This window comes from Chelonia mydas, chromosome 1 (genome assembly GCF_015237465.2).
Source record: "Chelonia mydas isolate rCheMyd1 chromosome 1, rCheMyd1.pri.v2, whole genome shotgun sequence".
NCBI lineage: Eukaryota > Metazoa > Chordata > Testudines > Cheloniidae > Chelonia > Chelonia mydas.
The window spans coordinates 269606652-269629406 of record NC_057849.1 but is presented as its reverse complement, the minus strand read 5'-3'; the positions used below and the strand labels follow the sequence as shown (position 1 = coordinate 269629406).

General features: G+C 40.5%; 1 protein-coding gene across 6 annotated transcripts in view; it reads right to left on the bottom strand.

Moving 5' to 3' along the window:
• Positions 1–22755, bottom strand: part of POC1B (POC1 centriolar protein B) — a 95645-nt gene that overhangs the window by 59175 nt on the left and 13715 nt on the right. For all 6 annotated transcript variants that reach the window (XM_037885378.2, XM_043546356.1, XM_037885384.2 and 3 more), the window contains exons 7-9: positions 10152–10285; positions 9085–9153; positions 1449–1601 (exon numbers count right to left, since the gene is read on the bottom strand). In XM_037885378.2, coding sequence (XP_037741306.1) covers positions 1449–1601; positions 9085–9153; positions 10152–10285 — 356 coding nt within the window. The remainder of the gene's footprint in view (positions 1–1448; positions 1602–9084; positions 9154–10151; positions 10286–22755) is intronic.

The following is a 22755-nucleotide window of genomic DNA, read 5'->3' as shown; positions in this document are numbered from 1 at the left end:
TTGTACCTGCTATATAATGCACCTCACTTGAAGGCAAGGCTTACTGGTTATGCATACTCAGAAAGGGACAGCTTGACTTTCAAATCTTCAACTTAGTTTGCAAGTCTGAATGTTCTTAAAATCACTTTATTTCACATATAAAATGAGTACACTGGGTCTGCAAACTTTCAGAGATGGTAAATGCTTTTATTAACAAATGCTACCTCAAAGATTTAGCTATTAACTGGTCATTCAAAATTTTAAGGCAACCTCCTGCTATCATTGGCATTGTTTGCTGCTCTGATGAATCATCAAAGACCATTTATATCATATGAGACAGCTGGAGAGAAGTTACTGTATCTTTCATTATTATTTATTGGTGACTTAACTTTTTTTTTAATTTTGCTGACTGAATAGGACATTAAATGGAGGACTTAAATCACAGAACCAACAACAAATTGCCAAAGTCATTATTGGTCACCTACGTATCGTTGCTGACTGAGTTTGTCACATTTTTTATTTGTGCTACCATGTTGAGACCACTGCTTTTTTAATATGACAATCTACAGCTAGAAAAACTACCTGTGGAAAAGAAGAGTGAGGGGTGATTTGATAGCAGCCTTCAACTACCTGAAGGGGGGTTCCAAAGAGGATGGAACTGGGCTGTTCTCAGGGGTGGCAGAAGCAGCTGGGGAGGTCTAGGTTGAATATTAGGAAAAACTATTTTACTAGGAGGGTGGTGAAGCACTGGAATGGGTTACCTAGGTAGGTGGTGGAATCTCTAGCCTTAGAGGTTTTTAAGGCCCGGCTTGACAACACCCTAGCTGGGATGATTTAGTTGGGGTTGGTCATACTTTGAGCAGGGGGTTGGACTAGATGATCTCCTGAGGTCTCTTCCAACTCTAATCTTCTATGATTCTACCTGATTATAAACATGAGGTCCAACAAGTACCACAACCTTTCAAGTATAGTTAGTGCTAATGAGAAATGCCAAGGGATAGCATTCTGCACTTACTTGCTCACAAGAACACAGAGCTTGTATCCAAAATATAGACCCAAATCTTCCTCACTAGGATCAAAAAAATTTGCAGGGATAGGAAAAAAATGGATCAACCCATACCTGATCATTTACTTTAAACAATTCTAAATCTTTACAGTATACATTATTTTAGGTTTCATTAATGAGAGGAAATTTCTGAATTACAATCATAAGTCTCATTTTCTTGTAGAAAATGAGGATATCAACTTTTAGAAAGGCTAAAAGATATTTCAATACATTGTCTTTGTTTCTAAAAATGTTATTTTTTGAAACAAAATAAAATGTGGATACTGATAATAAATGACAAGAGATTGCTTAGCACTGCATTATCTGTTGCCACACAGACCTCATCTCAGTATAAATGGTATTTTGACAGCCAATGTTAGATAGAAAAACTGCAAATATTATTGTGTGTAATCCTGGAACTTACTTCAATTGATTGAGATTTCCCATCATGGGAATGAGGTGATCTTGGATAAATATCAAGAAGGTGAGGTGGGTCATCAGTATGTATTCTTCTAATATGGTGTTTAAGAACTTCCTTGTAGTTAAATGTATCAAAATTGGTCTTCCACAGTAATACCTGTAAATCAACCATCAATCTTATTAAAACGGAACACTTTTTTCTAAGGAAAATGACTATTCAAAAGGAAAACTACAAGAACTTGATTTTCAAAAAGTAATGGTGCAAATCTACTGCTCTCTAAATTGCAATACAATAGCTATATGCAATTTCCATAAAGAACTTACAATACCATTTTAAAGGCAAAACACTGTTTAAAATAATGGTTCAATATCATGAATTCTATGCTTGCAGAAGATAAAGAAATGTTAATGAATTATAGCATTTCTCCAGTCCCCACCCCAATTCTAATAGATTAAAGGATAAAACAGGGTAACATACTGAACTAGAAAATGAAGGATTGTTAAATAAGATTGAGTTCTGATATAGCTATGTTTTAGTAATTTGTAATTATGAATAATGAATTATAGATAAGATAACACTTAATTCAAGCCCTTGCCTGGCATGAGTGTGGTTTTGTCTAATCTTTTGATATAAAATTGCTGAATTGTTAAAGATGTATTTGCTGTCAAGATAAGTAATGTGTTAGAAGATGAAAGTAAGATATACAATCATGTAAAGATAGATAAACCCTTTTTCCGGGAAGATCCAGGAACAGGGTGACACTTTTGCAGGTTCTGGATCATATTGTTCTGAATCCGGAAAAATGCAGAAGTTGGGTAATGGAAGCTTACTCGTGTATAATGTATGGGTACATAAAACCTAAAGAGGTGATGTGCTAAAGACCAGTCGGATAAAATGAAGTAACTTGGAAAGTAGAAAGGTACAAAAGACCTAAGTGAACAAGGCCAAAACAGTAGAAACACTGAACCAGAAACTGAAGTACAGGACTGAAGGACCAGACCAGGAGATCAGAGGAAGCAATGACCACCATGGAAGGTGAAAGGACTTCCCTGTGCCCCAGAATGTGGTAACTTGTGTCATTTAACAATTCCATCTTCTGTTATTGTCTGGCATAAATATGTTCAGACACTGACAATTTTGTTTGAAATTGTATAATAAAGGGAAAAAATTGATTAAGCCTAAACCAGGTTGACTTGTGACTCAGTTTCCCTACTTTAGGCTCCCCCACCCCACCCCAACACCAGAAGGGACCATTGTATAAACACACGCTGTAGGAGTTCCCTGACTTAATTCTTGTTTGAACTAAGGATTTTTTTTCTAAAATATGCTCATCTTGATTTTTAAAATTGACAGTGATGGAGAATCCTCCACCATCTTTGGTAAACTGTTCCAATAGATAATTCCATCACAGTTGGGAAAAATTCAGACTAAAAATAAAGTGAAATTTTTTTAGCTTCAACTTCCAATCATTCAATCTTGTAATATGGGTCTGTGCTATACTGAAGAGCCTTCTATTATCAAATTTAATTCCCTGTGTAAATACTTATTGACTATTGTCAAGTCACTCAACCTTCTTTTTGATAAACCAAACAGATTGAGCTCCTTAAGTCTTTTCTTATAAACGCTTTTCCAATCCTTCAGTCAGTAGATGGCTCTTCTCTAAGCCCTGGGATTTTTTCAAAATCCTTCTTGAATTTTGGACTCCAGAACTGGTCACAATAGTTTATCAGCAGTCCCACCCAAGCCAAATATGAAGGAAACAGCCACTCTGTTCCTATTCAATATCCCCTCATTCATGCATCCAAGAATTGTGCAAGCCCTTTTGGCCAAAGCATCATACTAGAAACCCAGGTTCACCTGATTATCCACCATAATTCTAAGTCCTTTTCAGATTCTCTCTCTCTCTCTCAGGGTAGAGGCCCCCATTTTTTGCTTCTATATGTGACCTTACATTTGGCCATACTGAAATGCATTTTTGATTTGTGTCCAGTTTTCCAAGCAATCCAGATCACCTGTATCCATGATCTGTCTTCATCATTTACCACTCACCTAATCTGTGTAACCTGTAAATTTTATTTGTAGGATTTTGTTTTCTTACAAATCATTGATAAAAATTAAATAGCTTAGGGCCAAGAATCAATCCCCACTAGAAACACAGCTCAGATTCCCCATTTACAGTTACATTTTGAGACCTAGTTTTTAATCTATTTAACATGGGCCATGTTAATTGCATATTCTAGGTTTTTTAAATTAAAACATCATGCAGTAACAAATCACATGTCTGTTTCCTTTTAATTTCTTTAGTGGAAGGACTCCATGTAGGACTATTTTTGGCTTGAGTGAGACATTGTTTCAAGTGGGGTTTAGATATTAGCATGAGTGATAGGTCAGTTGACCAAAAAGAATGAGATCACAAGAAAGGAGGATTGTTTGTATCAAACATGCAATGACCCTTGAAATACCAGTGTTATCTTATTTAAGGTTTAGGCTCAAGTAACAGAAATGAAGAAAACATGGTCAATTAGGTGCCAGGTGCAGCGTTCAGCCCAAAAATTCCTGCCTTTGGCTTTAGCTAAAGTCCACTTACCAGCAATGACATCACTTGTTCGTTATAGTATATAAAAGCAGGGTTCTTTAGAAATGAATGTGTTCATGAGAGCTTTTCCTTACCCCTCTGGAATCACACCATAATGGGAAGGTATCACCCAGGGCCTGATCCTGTTCTAAGTATTTTGGCCAATGCTTATAACTGAATTGTTAGTAGAATACAGAGTATAAGTATGTATATAGCTATTTTGGATGTAACTAACACCAAATGGACTCTGGAGTACAAAAGAAACGTTTGTGTGGAAAAAATCCTGGCAAACCTTGATAAATCTGTTGGGGAAATTTATTTCCAACATGCCAGTTTGAACAAAAGTTGACAACTATGTAGCCTCTCTCCAAATTAAGAAAGACTGATATTGAGAAGACACAATATAGTTCCCTGTTCACATGTTCATTTTATAGCTGCCTGACTAGCTACTCAAAAGTTATTTGTTGCAGTCATTACAGAACACTAGGGAAACAGTACTTAAAATGTTTGTGGGGAGGAAATTACAATATCTGTGTATAGCAGGAAAAAAAAGGGTTGATGGAAATTCAGTAATGTTGACTACTCCCATGACTGGGGGCTTTCACAGAACATGCTCTTGTCAGAGGCAGATAAGGTACAGAGAATGTGCTCATCCCTTTAGTCTTACAAGAATTAATAAGTAGTTTTGGGGCAGTTCAATCTTTACTCCATTCCCAAATAACTGGGTTGTTGTTGTTGTTAGTTTTGACTGGTAATCTGCATTACAAGATTTTTTCAAGTCTCACCTCTTCCATACTGCTGCTGCTTGAGTGGAAACCTAAAGTGTTAACTGTACAAAACATCTGAAACTCTTCTCTTAGAAGGTTACACATTCCCTATAAAATTGTTCCATCATGGCCTCTTGGGGTGGCCTCTCAAGGGGCCTCAGCTTCACCTAACTGTCCTCCCCGCCTTAACTTGCTGTCAGTGAGATCAGTGTTTGGACCCTTACATTCCTTAAAGCCTGTCACTTCCTAAGTGCGTCTCTCTGCTAGTCTCCTGGCTGTTTTCTTGTAGGCAGCCTGGTGCAAGGCTGTCACCACTTTGCTACCCCAAGCCTTTCTGCCTCCCCTTCTTTCTCTGTCCTCTTATCTTTATAGCAGACACTATTTCCTTTATTGATTGCAGCTGTGGGTGCCTGCCTCCATCATTGGCAGGTCTGGCAGCTGCAAGGGTTGTGATCAAGATGCTTGCTTGTAAACAGGAGGGACTCTCCTCCCCCTTCTGTCTACATTCAGTAGGGGGTTTGTAGACCTCATTACAGTTCCCCTTTCATCTCTGTGGGTGGCCACTCAACTTAACTATACCATTTCCTCTTCTTACTGGAGAGAATTTGGTAAACACTGTTCATGTGAATAACTATAGCCTGCTACTCTCATTTTTCCTCTTAAAAAAAAAAAAAAAAAAAAGTTCCATGGTTGGTTGTGCCAAACTTTAAAGATCAAGATATACTAATATAAACTGTAGCAAAAAACACCAGGCACCAAGAAAATGATCTCCGGATAGAATTATGATTGGGAAAAGGAAGAGAGCTCTTTGAAAGGTAAATAAAAAAAGGGGGAGGGGGGTAAAATAGGTTGGACAGCAAGACTTTATACATTTTAGAAAGCAATAGCCAACATGATATTGAGTATATTACTATGGAAAATCTTCAAAAAAATGCCATGTAATAATACCCCCAAAATCAAAAAGCATGTGTTATGCAGGATTCTCTTGCATTAAATTAAGTTCTCCCTTAAAAACTGAAAATATCTACGATGCAGTGACTTATGTGAAAGTTAAAAAATATTTTTTAACAAGAGATGCCAATACTATAACATATAATAGCTTGAAGACAGCTATAAAGAAAACATACTGGGGGGGAGAGAGAGGGAAGTAGAATTTCAAGATGATGTGCAAAAGCAGCACTCAATCATGCTCCTTAAGCATTTTGGAAGGAAGGAAGGAAAAAAATTCAAAAACAAATTCCAATTTTAACCTCCATATAGACTGGAAATGTAAGCAAGTGACAGCTGATTGAGTTTTATCTATTCCATGTAATCTGACAAAATCCACTTCATAATGACAAATTCTGGAGAACATTTTTGGTCTACTGTTTTTACATAAAGTAGCTTTTTCAACAGATGCCAAATGTTACTACATTTGTAACTAGAGATAAGGCATTACTACAGGGAAATCTGTGTACTTTATGTCCATTATCTGTGCAATGAACTGTAGCTATTTATTAAAGTCTTAATTACCTCAAGACATCCCCTAAAATGAATACATTTAGTGTAGAGATTATTAGAGAAGCACTTTAGCAGTTCCATAAAGTTGAGTTGAGATTTCAACTTAGACCAGAAATTAAACTCTTGTAACAATTATAGAGGGGTCACTGGCTGGCCAGTGCGCCCTCCCATTGCTGAGCATAGCTTAGCAGTTGCTTTGTCTCTGGTGCCCCTTCCTTGCTCACTCCGAGCCTGAGGTGGCTTGTGCCCCTTTTCACGACTCAGCCCTCTGATTGGGTCATCTATAGTCCTATCCCTTCCAGGGTAATAAAGACTCCAATAAACCAGAAGTCTATTGACTTGGAAGCCTCACTGTAGGTTTGATAACTTTGGAGGATCAGTGGGAGAACCCAGGCCTTCCCTCTTGTCTGGGTGCTTCTGTAGACTCCCTGCTGTTTCTCTGTGCTACTTCCTGCTGTCCGGTTGATGCTGGCTGATGCAAGAGGCTGCATGCTGCCAGAGAGCCCCAGGGGACTCTCCCCTTGAGTTCTCTGGCTGCATGCAGCCCCTTGCACCATGAGCCTTCTCCAACTCTTTGGGAAGTCTCTTTAAATTTCTTTTTCCGCAGAGTTCTCCTCCCTGTTCTCTTTTATTCTGGAGGCTCTTCTCTCCAAGAACAGCCATTTATCTCAGCTGTTGGTGGTCAGCTTAGTCATAGCTCTGGAAGTAACTGTTCTGCCCATTCACACCTTCCTGGCTGTCACAGTGGAGGATTTATATTCCCCTCACAGAATACTATATCCTCTGGAGAACAGCACTTATTCTTTTTAGTAAGAAACACGCTTCTCAGAATTTCCATGTAAATCTGTTAGTTTTATGAATTATAATTTTACAATGATCCCTTTAAGAATTGTTTTTGCTAACTCTGTTTTGGCTCCTTAATGCAAATAAAATTCCTAATAGACTTCAGATCTGAAGTCTGACTCACTTTTCATGTGCAGCAAAATGTAAGGTATAGGCTACTTTAAATTTTTTTAATTAACATTTATATTTAACCATTTCTACTTACATTGAAATAATGGAGTATTTTTGTCATTGAATAAATGCTCAAGAAACTGTAGATTTAAAAAGTTTCTATCCCTCAAGGTTGTGAAAATAGCACCAAGAGCTGCAAAGTACCCTGTTTATCTTCTTGAAGTGTGGATAAACAAAGCGGTGTGTTCCTTGACAGGTAAATTCATAAGAACTTTTTGCCTTTTGAGGACTATTAAGCTTACCATAGCAGTTTCACTATTCCATTATATGGTGTACTCTTTTCACCTCCAAACTGCAGTCTTTAATTAGCACATAGTAAAGTGAAAAAAGCATTTGCATGAGTTTGGTAAGATTTCATCCTTTTATGCTCAAATATTTTAATTGTTACATCTAGCTTCATTTTCATAATAATTTAAATTTATCCACCACGTCTTTTTGCAAATCTTCTACATCTCAAGTTTCAATCTTTTTTGCTAGCAAAATCCTCCAGCAACAATATCCTTGCTTCAGTTTGAGTTTCTCTCCAATATTTGCCAGTCTTTTGATTGCTGCTACAGATTCATTGTCATGTCAGCTGTTCTTTTATTTCCTTTGAGTTCCCCTAACTCATTTCTAGAAAACGTGCCACACGAAGCAACATCTCTGGTACTTTGCATCTGATTGCACTTGAGGAGTAAGACAGTGTCTTCTTTCTAATACCACCCGAGTTTTTAGTTTGAACTTTATTCCTTCAAGCTGTGTTTTCTATTAGTTGTTGAGTAAAATTCCACCTTTTTCTTCCCCCAACAAAATATGAAACATGTTTGTAGTACACTCCAGGGAGTTAACTTCCACAAAGCTGTTCTCTGCGCCTACATCATGGGCTCCCAAAACATATTGTTCTTTTTTAGTTGCCACATAATACTGAGGATGCATTTTACAGACTCTAAAGTTCTAATCCAAGTGGTAGATTATTTCTATCTTCCTTAATTGTGCCCCTTTATTCTTTTACCATGTAAAGACCTGGAGAAGCAGCTCTAAGACCAGACATGGTAGAATTTCATAGTGACCAGATTTACCCACAGTGGCACAATCTACTGCACCCATAGTCAGGATAAGGATTAATGATATGACTCAGTGGTTTAATAAAACATATTTTCCCTAGAATTATTAAACTGATATTCTGCATGAAATCTAGTGTGTTTGCTAATTTAAACTGGCAGAACAACAATCTAAACAGATTTTTCCCTATCTCAGCCCAAATTTTCTAATATCTCATTAATTTGTGCACTAAGACTAGGTACCTTCCTCTAATTAGAAGGGGTAATGTAGCAAACAGAGCATCTATGTAGATAGGATATATCCTATCCTATGTGCATCATCATCAAAATAATCATCTTTAGCCAAAGCACACTAGTAACAGCAAATTGCTTTCCTGCTGTGCACTTCTGAATTGAAGAGATTTGTTTGAATTACTGTATTATGATCCACATTGTTTCCCTGAACTCGAATCATTACTTGTGGTGTCTTTCTTATGATATGGGACTCATAAAATACAAATGGAGTTTTTTACTGTAATACTCAGTTGGAACTGGTGAATGTAAAAAATGTAATTTTATTGCACAAAACAAAAATAGTATATCACAAATTAAACTTTTATATATAAGCCTACCTAGAAACAATTACTAAAAACATGCAAAATGGATCAAATAAGTCTACTGTAATTCTCATGGTTTCAGAACACTATTTAACTCATTCACTCACTATAATTGTTTTATATAGAACATGAAGTTTTTAAACAAACCTGTGCATCAGCTCCACCTGATGCAAATTTTTCCCCACCTTTGGAAAAGGCCACAGAAAGCACAGGTCCCTGTAAAATTAAAAGCAAGTTCAGTCATGTGCTAAAATTTTTTTCTATTACAGTCTCTCTTTACATTGAAATACAGATAGCCATCTATTGTTCAACAGAACTCCAACAACTTTCTAATGCTAATGAATAAGATAGACAAAGTGGATGAAGTAATATTTTTACTGGACCACCTTCCGTTCGTGAAAGAGACAAGCTTTCAAACTTTCTGAAGAGGAAGAGCTCTATACAGCTTGAAAACTGGTCTCTTTCTCCAACAGAAACTGGTTCACTAAAAGATATTACCTCACCCACATTATCACTCTAATATCCTGGGACTAACATGGCTACAACAACACTGCAAACTACTAATGAGAAATAGTCCAACTGCAATGATGATTTCTACAAAATTAAAGTTGAGTGAAAAATGAATACTACAAATCACAGGAAAATATTAGGTCATGATTATTGCCGTATTACTTACTGTTCTAAACAACACAATCTTTCCTATATCTATTTTACTTTATATTTACTTTACTATATATTTGATATTTTTATCATAAATAATTCAATCAGAAAGTGGGGCTTGCTGCATATTAGGGAGGAAGAGAAAAGGAAAGTGGTGATAGGAGGTTCCTGTTAAGATTACCACACACTCCCCCATTAACTACAGAAGGTTTATACAGCACATGTACTTATCTAGCAGATGATTAGTTGTTCACATGAAAATTATTGAACATAACCCTCTTGATTTCAGATATTATTTCAGTATGAAAAGTTACCCAGCATTAAGCACATTGACTGTCACTTAAGGTTATGCAATTTCTGTCAACTTGTGACCAGCCACATTTACTGCAAGACTTTGTTTTTCATTGAAAATGTCATGCATTGGCAAATAACTGCCATCATTAGTGCACCATGCAAGTGTATTATTTTTCCTCTAATGAAGTTATTAAACATATCAATATGATAAAATCTACTCACATTTCAGTTAAAAAAGAACTACTACAGTACTGCTATACCTTGTGTCCATGAAGCGTATATATAAGTCTTCCTTCTAAGAGATCCATAATTTTAAGGGTACCATCAGTAGAGGCAGTGATGATATAGTTACCAGAAGGATGGAATGATACACAATTAACTCCTGCTCTGTGAACTAATTCATAAGAGACAAAATTCAGACACTGATACTAACTATTGGAAGTAAAATCTACATTTCCTGTAGTAGTTGCTTCCTAGTGCCAAAAACAATAATCAACTCCCAATATTACTGAGAGAAAAGAAAAACAAATGTAAAAGAAAGCAGTTACTCAGTTCCATGCTAATACAACAGAAAAATTATAAAACGAAGAAAAATTGTGAGATGTTAAAGTAATTAATGCTTTTATTGAAATAAAGGATGCAGACTTGTTTGCTTTCCAGTTAGCATGGGGAATTAATTTAAATTAATAAAGATATTAATTTAACAAAGAAAAAATATCCAAGTATAATTGCAGTTTATAGTAATTATAATCAATTCATTGATTACAAAAAAGCATTTATGGTGTAGGAGGAGATTTCTTTGTCTCTTTATAAATTTAATACATGATGTCAACAATTCAGACACTAACATATAGCACAGAGGTTCTCAAACCGGGAGTCGTGACCCCCCAGAGGATCACAAGGTTATTACGAGGAGGGTCATGAGCTGTCAGCCTCCACTGCCAATCCTGCTTTGCCTCCAGCATCTATAATTGTGTTAAATATATATTTAAAAAGTGTTTTTAATTTATAAAGGGGGGGGAGTGTCCACACACATAGGCTTGCTGTGTGAAAGGGGTCACCAGTACAAAAGTTTGAGAACCACTAATATAGCATGTTAAAAATCATGATATTAAAGAGTTTGACAAACCAAAAAGTATAAAGCAATTCAAAGCAAAGGCAATTCTCTGTGATTAATTTCATACTGTTAAATCTAAACTCCTTATGATCATGTACCAGTGAGTGTGTTTTCTGGTACCTAGACCCAATAACATGAGCTTAGGATGAAAAGCAAGCCTTAGCACTGAATGTCCCATCTTTTATTGGCCAAACTCAGACGGTTAAGCTGACTTTCACAGCATGTGGCTTTTTTAAATGAAATAAATAAGAATTCTTAAGATTATAGCAACTTCTCAGAGGCTGTAAAATTAAAGGACAGTTTCAAAGGGACCAAGTTGAAATACGTTGCAGTTTTTTAACTCAAATGGCATTCTTCTGAAAGCTAAAAATGTTTACAAAAAGTAATATTGAGTCACTAAAACATATAGAAAAGACATATTTAATAAATATTAAATGTTTACATTATTATTTTTCTGTATTGTCAATTTCTGTTCTTGGAGAAGAGGGACTGAGTCACATTAATCACACTGTCACATCCTGATGTAGCAAAATACTTCAGCACACAGCTAACTTCAGTGGGACTATGCACAGGCTTAAAGTTAAACATATGCTTAAACATGTGCTTCACTGGATCAGGGCCCTAGTCAATCAGGTCCGGATCTTGTGAGGTGCGGAGCACGTTCATCTCCATTGACTTTCCTTGGATCCTAGTGACTTTAAACTGACTGCATCTGGACAATCAGCACATTGTAAGACCTGCCCATTACTGAGTGGCAACAGGCACTGAATGGAGCCCATCCTCCTATTTGGTCATAAGGATGGTGTCCCAGGCATAAAAAACAGATTAAGAATCTCCTTTCCTTGCCCCAATAAACAAACAAAGTATTACACTAACTACAGCTCTTTTTAATCATTTTTAAAACGTGGCTATTTGGTGGAAAATATTAGTCTTTGCTACAAGCTAAGGGCTTGGAGAATTTCAATATACAAATGGGTAGCAGCTATTTTTAATAGTTACAAAAACAGAAAAAAAGTGGTTTAATATGAAACTCCACTCCCCCCAAAATGTCTTTGTGCAGTCATGCCACTATAAAAAGTTCAAAATGATTATTTTTAAGGAAAAATTGTTTTTGGAGGAAGAGAGGGAGATGTCTATATCTTAGCTGTTTTCTAAACATTTGAAAATAGATTTTGGGCATGTCTACACTACAAAGTTAAGTCAACTTAAATGTAAGTCGACACCCAGCCACCGCAGTAAATAAGTCAGTCGGTTGTTTCCATGGAGTGTGTCCTCACTAGCAGCGCTTGCATTGATGCACAGAGTAGTGCATCATGGGTAACTAGCCCACAGTGTAACTAGCTGCAGAGGGGTTGGGAAGGGCTTGCAACATCTCATGGGATCAAAACATTGTCACAGGGAGGAATGGGAACATGGCTTCGGCCTCCCATGATGCAGTTTCCTCCATCCCTCCTCTGATATCAGGGGCAAACAACCCATATTTTCTTGTATCTTTTTTCGAAAGCCTGGCTTTGCCACGCATATGCAATAGCCCAAGAAGTAGGGACCCTGCTCAGCTGTGCACTCTTGTTGCGAGCATTACAAACACCTTGTGCCTTATCCTGAAGTATTTCCAGAGCTGAGACAGGAGCCGCAGCGCGGAACATTGCAATGTCATTCAAGCAGCCCAGCTGAAAACCATTGAAAGAAACAATTCTTGGTTGCTTCTGGTAGTCACGCAGCAGCTGAACATAAGTGGAACACTGTTTCTGGTCCTGGGAAACAAGAACTGACTGGTGGGATCGCATTGTTATGCGGCTATGAGATGATACGCAATCGCTACAGAACTTTCAAATGCGGAACGCCACTTTCCAGGAATTTTGTGTAGAGCTTTCCCCAGCCCTGAAATGCAGCAACACCAAAATGAGACATGCTCTGACAGTGAAGAAGCGAGTGGTGATCGCTCCGTGGAAGCTTACAATGCCAGACTGCTACTGGTCAGTGGAGAATCAATTCAGTGTTGCTAAATCCTCTGTGGGAGCTGTTGTGATCCAAGTGTGCAGCACCATTAGCAACTTCTGCTAAGAAGGGTCATGACTGTGGGCAATGTGCAGAACATAGTGGATGGCTTTGCCATGGTGGGGCGATAGACGGAATGCATATCCTTATCTTGGCACCAGACCACTTAGCCAAAGAGTATATAAACCGTTAGGGATACTTTTCAATGGTGTTGCAAGTGTGGGTGGATCACAGGGGCCGTGTGACCAACATCAACGTGGGATGGTCAGGAAAGGTGCATGACGTGTGCATCTATAGGAACACAAGTCTCTTCAGAAAGATGCAAACAGGAACTTTCTTTCCAGATCACAAAATAACTATGGATGACATTGAAATGCTAATACTGATCCTGGAAGACCCAGCCTACCCCTTGCTCTTATGGTTCATGAAGCCATACAGCGGTCACGTGGAGCAGTAAGGAATGGTTCAACAATAGGCAGAGCAAGTGCAGACTGGTGGTGGAATGTGCCTTTGGCCATTTAAAGGGTTGCTGACACAGTCTGCTTACTAGGTTAGACCTCAGTGAAAGCAATATCCCTATTGTTATCACTGCCTCCTGTGCACTCCATAATATATCTGTGAGGCAAAGGGAGAGAAGTTTGCGCAAGGGTGGGGCATGGAAACAGACAGGTTCACAGCTAATTTTGAGCACCCAGATACCAGGGCAAGAAGAAGGGCCCAGCAAGGAGCACTGCATCTCCAGGAGGGTTTGAAAACCTGCTTCAGTAATGTGCACTGCTTATCTGTGTTGTGCCTTCTCATACCATCCCATCAGTTGCATCAGTTTCTCTGTACCCCTCTCCCACTCCCAAGTCCCCACGATTGGAATAAATAAAGAGCATTTCATTCTTGAAACATTGATTTTTATTGCACAAGCATAAAGAAACAAAGACCAGGAATATAATTTAACCTTGGGCAAACAATGTGATAAAATTGGGAGGGAAGAAACCAAGTCAGCTTGTCTGTGAAAGCACAGTAGTCTTGCCCATCAAAAGTCTTTGTTTGTTCTTTGTACCCTCTCCCAGAGTTGACTGGAAGGGATACTGAACTTCCCCCCCCCCCACCCCACCTCCTGGAATGTTTGAGGGAGGGGGATTGGGAACAGGGCGATGCTTGTAGGCATCTTTGCAGAGGCTGCAAAGGGAGTCTAGCCTCAAGCTGTTTTTCTTGAAGCTCAACCAGATGCCTCAACATGTCTGATTGGTCCTTCATAATCAGCAATATCTCATCCTTCATGCCACCCTCATGCTCCTGGGATGCCCTCCATGTCCTGTTTTTCAGACAATGAAATACTCCAGGCTCTTAGCACCATGTCAGCAGTCCCAGAGGCATTCATTATCTCACTGAACATGTCACTGCGTATGTAGCGGGGCAGTTACCCCACTCCGGGAAAAACAAGGAGAAAAGGTAGGCTGATTGGGAAGGCAGCCACAGCTGGGGCCATGCCCAATTAGGAGACAGCTGGCCCTATCAAAGGGCTGTGAGCCAGGAGCTGGGTCAGTGTCTCTCTAGCTTTGGAGAGAAATGGACCTAGCTGCCTGAAGGAGCAAAGAGTACCGTGGACAGAACAGTGCTGGAGAAGGGGCAGGCTGAGCTGGGGAGCTCAGGCCTGGCCGCCTCCCAGGCTGCAGCCTGACAGGAAGGCCTAGAGAAGTACTGTGCTGTAGGGAAAGGCAGTGGTTCAAAACCCCGCTTGCCAATGATGAGTGGCCATTACACTGCAGTCTGCCCCAGTGAACAGGGGCTAGATAATGACTGGCAATAATGACTGAGGCAAGGTGGCCTTAGAGGGTTGGGGGTTCCCCTGGGAGGGGAGACCCACAGAGTGGGGGTACTGCTGGTGCAGAACCCCAGGGTAAGGGGCAACGGGATCCAGGAGGGACACGGATGACTGAGGCAGGTGAGCCACTGGCCAGGAGAGGGCGCGCCGAGCTGGAATCGAGCTAATTCCCAGGGCAATCTGCAGGAGGCGCCACACAGATGAGTCTTGCTTCGCTACAGTGTATTCTCTTTTTCCTCCTCCTAATCTGTGAAAGCCTCTCTGCTAGTGTGGAGGATGTGCTGAAGGGCAAGCTTTCCACTGTAAGGCACACAAAGCACAAGGCAACCATTGTCAGTGCATACCCTGGATCTAGTGCAAGGTTGCTATTTAAAAATCACTCCTCTTATTACACTCAAATGCAAGCCAGAACAGAATCTGAATCCCTAGCTATTCAATGAACTGACTTGCTGTTCCACCCATGGTGAGTACAGCTCAGGGGCATGGGCACGGGCACAGGCCTTGTGCTGCAACTTGTGGGAAACTCACATCGGGAGCACATGTGGACCACGCCCCCTAGCAATATGGATGTTGCTTTGAGACCAGGGACCCGTATTAAGCCTCCCAAATTGCGGTCTTTGTCCAAGGTAGTGGGGCAGGGGTTTGTGGCCACAAGAGAACACAGAAGCCCACTCCTCACTTCTCTTAATGCTGCTGGTAATAATCACCCTGGACTTGCAGAATGTAAGGTCCGTGCCGATCCCTGCCAACAAAACCACCAGCATGTTAAAGAAAATGTGGTTGAGGGACCCGGAAGTCACCATGGGTGGTAGATCACATGCTCTAATATTTGCGGTACGAGCACTTGTAATGAAAACTTCCACCGTCTCCCCGAGGTGACCTTATGTGATATCAATCTCCTGAAGGAAACAGATACTGCAAGTGTCTATAAATGGACCCAGTCCTTACATTGCTATGCTGTGTATCGCAATGCCAGCAGACTTAATACTGGAGTGCCATTCAAAAGTGTCCTACCGTGGTAGAAGAAATAAGGCAGCCCTCCCCAGAAACCTTCTGCAAAGGATTGCAGAGTACTTCCATGAAAGTTTCCTAGAAATCTCCATTGAGGATTCCCGGGCCATCCCTGTGCACACACAGTATTGTCTGGAGGGCACCTTCTGTGTAGCTGGAGCAGCCACTGTGAAGCAGATACCCACTGCACCTCACTTTTTCTTCAGATTAAACAAAATAGAAGAGCATGTAAATCCTACAGTTTGATTGGAATTGCATAGTCACCAGAGGTGCCTTCCCTGGCATCATGCTCAGCCACCATGTTGTCCTGTGACTGGCTGGGCCCCAAGGTTAAAAATAGCTCCTGGCTCTCAAGGAGAATGGATTCACTGCTTTCCTGTCTCCCACTCTCTTCCTCATCCAGAATGTCCTCCTTGTTGTTGCCTGAGGTGGCCTGGGACTCAGACTCCTGGGAGGTATCCACGTGGTGTTTGGGGGTAGTAATGGGGTTGCTGCTGAGAATCTCATGCAGCTCATTGTAGAAGCAGCATGTCTGTGATGCAGAACCAGAACAACTCTTTGCCTCCCTTGTCTTCTGATACGCCCCCCAAGTTCTTTGATTTTCATGTGGAACTCCTGCCTGTCCCTGTTGTAGCCCTTCTCTCCCATGCCCCGCGCAATCTTTGCGTAGATGACTATATTTCTTCAGCTGGATCGGCACCGTGCCCACACAGACTCTTCTCTCCACTGACCAATAAGACCCATCATCTCCTGTGTACTCCAGGCTGGAGTGTGTTTGGGGCATTGAGTCCCCATGATCAGCTGAGTTGGTGAGCTCTCCACGCTGATCAAACAGGAAATGGGAATTCAAAAGTTCCCAGGGCTTTAACAAGGGAGGGACTGTTTCTTGTGTACCTGGCTGCTGTGCAGCGGAGTTGAAAATGATCTCCAGAGCGGTGACAGCAGAGCATCGTGGGACACTTCCTGGCCGCCAATTCAGTCAACTTATACAATGCTGTGTCTTCACTGCCTCTCTGTTGACCCATCAACATCACATTAAGCACTACGCCTCTCACGGACGTGGAGTAATTAAATCGATGTTACAGGCGAGTTAGGTCAGAGGAAGGATCCTGGTAGTTTAGACGCATACATTATTAGGTAGATGTAACGTGGCTTCCATTGACCTAAGTTTGTAGTGTAGACTAGGCCTTAATGGGAAACTGATATTCTATAAATATTGAATTATGCTATTAATCACAGATGTGTATGTTTTCCTAAAACTTTCATACTGTAACATACTGTACTGAAAATCAAAAGTAGGAAGACAAAGGAAAATAACACCTACCTAATAAGATTAACAGATTGTCACTGTAGACTAGAATGTCTGCAGAGTCACTGCAAAACTGATAACAGCTACAAACATGACTGAGGACCCTTTTTGTTCAGAATATCACCAGCTTAATCATGGAGTTTTGCGGTCTGTTACCATGCAATTTTTAAGTTCTCAGCCACTCTGACTTTACTAATTATAGTGTGCAATATAGTTATAGTAAGGCATGGTCTCTTGGCATACAATAAACACTACACCATTGTGACATCAGAGGTAACCCAACCAACTGCCATCCTTACACTACAAAGGTGGTTTTCAACCTTTTTTCATTTGCAGACCCCTAAAAATTTTTGAATGGAAGTGTAGATCCCTTTGGAAATTTTAGATATTAACGGCAGACCCCGAAGGGTCTGGGGACCATAGGGTGAAAACCACTGCCTTACAACTAATTTGTATGCAACACTTTAATTGGTTGTATGAGGAAGACTGCACAGAAGGTGGATTACTCGGCCCAACTGTCAGTTTTTCAAAATCTCTTACAGAACAACACAACCAACACACACACACAGAGCCCCTCACAGCAGCGCACACTGCTCATATGCCACCTGCACAAATCAACACAAATCTTCCAGGATTGTCTCTCTTTCTCTGTGTCACTCTGAAGCCTAGCATGTCTGGTGAGACATTGTGAAGTGAAACAGCTAGAACCATGGTTGATGGCTCTTTTTTATTTGGAATATCACCAGGTTCAAGCATCAGTGGGCTGTCAGAACCAGATGGAAGGCTGGAGTCCAAAGGTTCCGTGGTGGTTGGAATGTGACAGTTGATCACAGAAAGCAGGAGTAACAGCTACATGGGGTAACAAGGAGATGGTTGTCCCACCAACCAGGGGGCTGCTCTGTGTACAAACTTTGGGGAACATACAAACAGCAACATTGCTCTCTGCAACACAACACATGGAAACAAGAGCCCTTTTTATCAGCTTTTTGACACACGAGTTTAGGAATTACACCCATGCAACAGGATGAGCTTTCAGCTAATAGTTCTAAATAAAAATTCTGAATAGTATTCCCCCATCATGAATCTGTCTCCTCCCCATATCTCCAGCCTTTCCTAAATTTCTATCTTCTCATGATAGACTAGAACTTGAAATTCAGAATATTATTTCAAAGTAACATGAAAACTACTTGAATGCTAATTTTCATGCCGTTTATTTCTCCCACATTCTGCCTTATTTAAATAATAAAAATACTTATCTTTTCATAACTATTTTACAGAGCACTTTTCAAATGTTAACTATTACTTGAAACTCCTATATGGAAAGCCAAACACTGAAAGGATAAGTAACTTGTCCAAGACCGGAGAACTACTCAGCGGCATAATTAGCATTAAAAGACAGAAGTCCCATGCTCTAACTCCCAGTTTCATGTTCTAACCACTGGACCACACTTTCTCAGAGTTAGCTGTTATTAAGCAACATTTCTTATACAGTAACTCCTCACTTAACATTGTCACGTCGCTGATCTATTAGAGAACATGCTCATTTAAAGTTGCGCAATGCTCCCTTATAATGTCATTTGGCAGCCGCCTGCTTTGTCCACTGCCGGCAGGAAGAGCAGCCTGTTGCAGCTAGCTGGTGGGGGCTTGGAACCAGGGTGGACCTGCAGCCCCCATATCAGCTCCCCTAAGTTCCCTGTGCAGCAGCCGCACAGCAGGCTATCAATTGCTGGGCAGTTCAGGTGTCCTTCCCGCCACTGCTGTGTGCTGTTCCTGCCCTGAAGCTGCTCCTGGGGGTGGGGTGGATAAAAGGGGTGCTAATGTCAGGGAGTCTCCCTCCCCCCAGCTCCTGTACCCAGGGATTTCCCTACCCCCCCCCGAATTTTCCCAACACCCACCCTCTCCCCCCAGTTTTGTGAACTGCTTACATGCAGCGTTGCCAATTTAGTGATTGTTTGGACATCTGAATTGAAATTGAAACATTAATATACACTTTAAAAGCATATAAAGTGTATGATAAAATAAGTGTATCTGAAAAAAATAATAGATTTGAAAAGTGTGAACATAGACTAGCTTCCTTATACAGCTGTTGTATTTTATGACAGTGTCAGTACATTCATTTCAGGGATGTTGGCCAACCTAATAATTTCAAATTATGATTTGTAATCAAAATTCTAAATGAGCTCTCCCTAACAGCTAGTGATGAGGTGGTGGCTGGAGGGGAAAGGCTTTAGGACCAGATTGTATTTACAGTCACACCTAATCTACCTAGGTATCCAGCAAACAGAGCTGTGTTGCTCAAGTGATAGATTTTGGCTGGGGTTGGGTTACAAATCACTTGAATGCGGGGGGTAATTAAATGTTGTTGTTCTTATTGTAGGAGTAAAGGGCAGTAGAACTGTACTCAGCCTGTGCTGATTCAGGGCATCAAGAGGGTGGGAACATGTGTTTTGCTTGTTGGTCTGCCTGAGTCACAAGTACTTTTTGACCTGCCCCTCTCCACTGTTTAAAGATAGAGCTGATTAGGCTCCATAGATAGTTTCTTGTTCTGTTAAGTACGACTACAGCTGAAATCACTGATAATCAGGCCTAAGTGCTTAGACCTGCTGTGGGACAGTGTTTCTGTGGAAGAGATGGCCCAGTCTGCACTAGCAGCAAGGTTCCTCCACTGAGAGCTCAGCTGAAATCACTGCGAGCTGTGTGGAACCTCAAGATACCAACTCACAGAGGTCACAGTGGCAGGTGGCAGCAGAAGGAGACAGCGCAGGGCCATTGGCAACAAGTGATGGAGTGAACGGTGGCACAACGAACAACAGTGGCCAGAGCGAACAGCGAGCAGCTGGAGAAATGAGCAAGGTGCCTTCTTGCCCCCCACCTGGGAGGTGAATTCATGTGAAAGCACCTCTGAAGTCTGAGTCTCCACTGACCAAAGACAACACCGGTGAGAGTAAATGAGGCTGTTAAGAATGCTGGAGACACAACACAGTTCATGCGAACAAACATGGCTGTGGCATCATACTTTCTATTTAAGCAAGAGATACCACACACTACAAACTGGAGGCCAATGTTAAGTGCATTGTCACTTGTTCATCCTGAAGTTGAACACTGGTTCCGAACAAGACCAGCAAATGCTCACTATCTTTCTGCAAGAAACTCAACTGACTGGCTACCAGCATGTGGTGCAACAGTGAAAGACTCAACAGTTGAAAAAGTGAAGAGTTCTCTCACCACATTCAAAAAATTTCCATAAATGGCTGATGAATGCACTGATGCAAATGGGCCTCAAGTTATTGTGTACGTTATCTTGATGCCAATGGTAGGCCAGTAGATGCATTTCTAGATGTTCAAATTATAGAAGACAGATTGGCTGCATCTGTGACAACCCACATCTTAGAAGAGTTACATGCTTGTCAATTGGACCCCAAACAGATGGCTGCTTGTGCATTTGATGGAGCTGCAAACTTCTCTGGAAGACATGGTGGAGTACAAGCTTTGCTCAGAGAAAAGTGTAACCCTAATCTCTCCTATACACACTGCACAGGCCATCTACTCCAACTAGCACTAGTATGAGCTGCAGACTCTTCAAAAGACATTAGAAAACTATAAATTTAATGTCTTCATTATGTTTTTTTTTCAGCAAGAGTCCAAAAAGACTGAATATCTTAGAAAACATAGAAGATTACCGGCTTTGGCAAGTATCTACCAAGATGGGATGGATCTAAGTAGTGAGGCTGGTGGATTACTTTTGCAACTACATTCAGAAAAGACTATTGCCATTCTCTCTCTTGTACGTCTACTGTTGAAACCACTTGGGTCATTAAACAATGCCATCCAGGCATCTGCTACAACAGTAGTAGATCTGTGTCCAGCAATAGAAGCTACATTTGGATCAGAGAGCTATCCATTGAAAAAATACTGGAAGAAGCAAAGACTTCAGTCCAGAAGTTGACTAATGAAGGCATTTATATTGAATCCTTAAGTGAAGAGACCAAGAAATGTTTGTTAAGACATCTGAAAAAGTACATAGACTTGATTCTTAAAAATCTTTATATAATTGTTTACAACAGTGACTTCTAGATTCTACTCAACCTCTACGTAGCTTTTACAGATCTCTGTCCTATAATACACCAACAGTTGAGTGGAGTGAGGCACTACCAGCAAAGTCATGTGCTCAGGACAGAACAGAGAATTTGAACACAGAGTGGAATATCATACGACGAATTAATGAAGATTTGACTTCAACTCCTATTTGATCGTCACTCGTGGCTAGACCAGATCTTTATGCTAGGTTTCCTGGGATGAAAGAAGTGGGAATTCATCTCTTGCTACTCCCAGTCACAACAGCTACAGTTGAGCATTCTTTTTCATCATTGAATAGAATTTTGTGTTCTAAAAGAAGTCGCCTTCTGCCTGATCATGTGAATGAACTAATGAGCATATCAATTAAAGGAATGAAAGTTCTGGACATACGAGAAGCCACCAAAGATGAACACATTGCATTCAAGAAGTTCATTAACAGAGTTGTGCAAAAGGAAGACGGACACAACAGGGCACAGGACGGAGGGAGCTTGCTGGCAGCAGGTGGTGTCTCAACTTGCTGATCTACTTAAAAAGGCAGTGTACTTAGAGTGGAGTCAGCATACTTAAAGGGGCAATGCTTGCGTATCTCTCACACACACACAGCGTGTCTCTCTCTCTCTCACACACACACACACAGAGTGTATGTCTCTGACTCACACAGAGATGCACCTCCCCTGCACTTTGGAAAGTGGAGGGAGTGGTACACTCCAGTGGGATAGCATGGGTTCACCATCACATTGTGTTTCTGCAGGGAATGTTTGCAGCCACTGCCATGCATCTATTGTGTCTCCTACCACCATTTGTGCTGCCTTGTAGAGTGTGAGGCTACATTAACAATGTGTTAACCCTTGAGGGGTCAGTCGAGTGCTACTTCATAATTTAGCAGCAAGGCATTCCCTGGGAAATATCCTATCCTCTTCCACCTTCTGACTCCACCACCTCAACCATACAATTACAATCATAATTGCTGTGTACAGTATTAAATTGTTTGTTTAAAACTTATACTGTGTGTGTGTGTGTGTGTGTGTGTGTGTGTGTGTGTGTGTGTATAAACGTATTTTGCCTGGTGAAAAACATTTCCCTGGAACCTAACCCCGCCTATTTACATTAATCCTTATGGGGAAATTGGATTCGCTTACCATTGTTTCACTTAAAATAGCATTTTTCAAAAACATAACTACAACATTAAGCGAGGAGTTATTGTAGCTGTTTGTTATGTTATTGAGGAGTCTAGCTCATATGTCACTTTCACAATGGCCAGGTAGAAGATTTGGCATTAAAAACTAGAAAACAGCATCTGTCTTCAAATCCAAGAGGCAATGGGATTTCCTGCCAAGAAAACCTCACAAGTCAACTGTTAAACTGAATGAAATCAACCTTGTTCGGCCACTTTATAATTCCATTTTGTGCATAATTTCATCCTTCTTCTCTCAAGGAGAATTAGCAGAATGAAAAGGAAAAGTATTCTCAGCAGAATAAAATGAAATCAAGGTGTGCACTAAAATAAAGGATAGTTAAGGTAATATTTCTTAA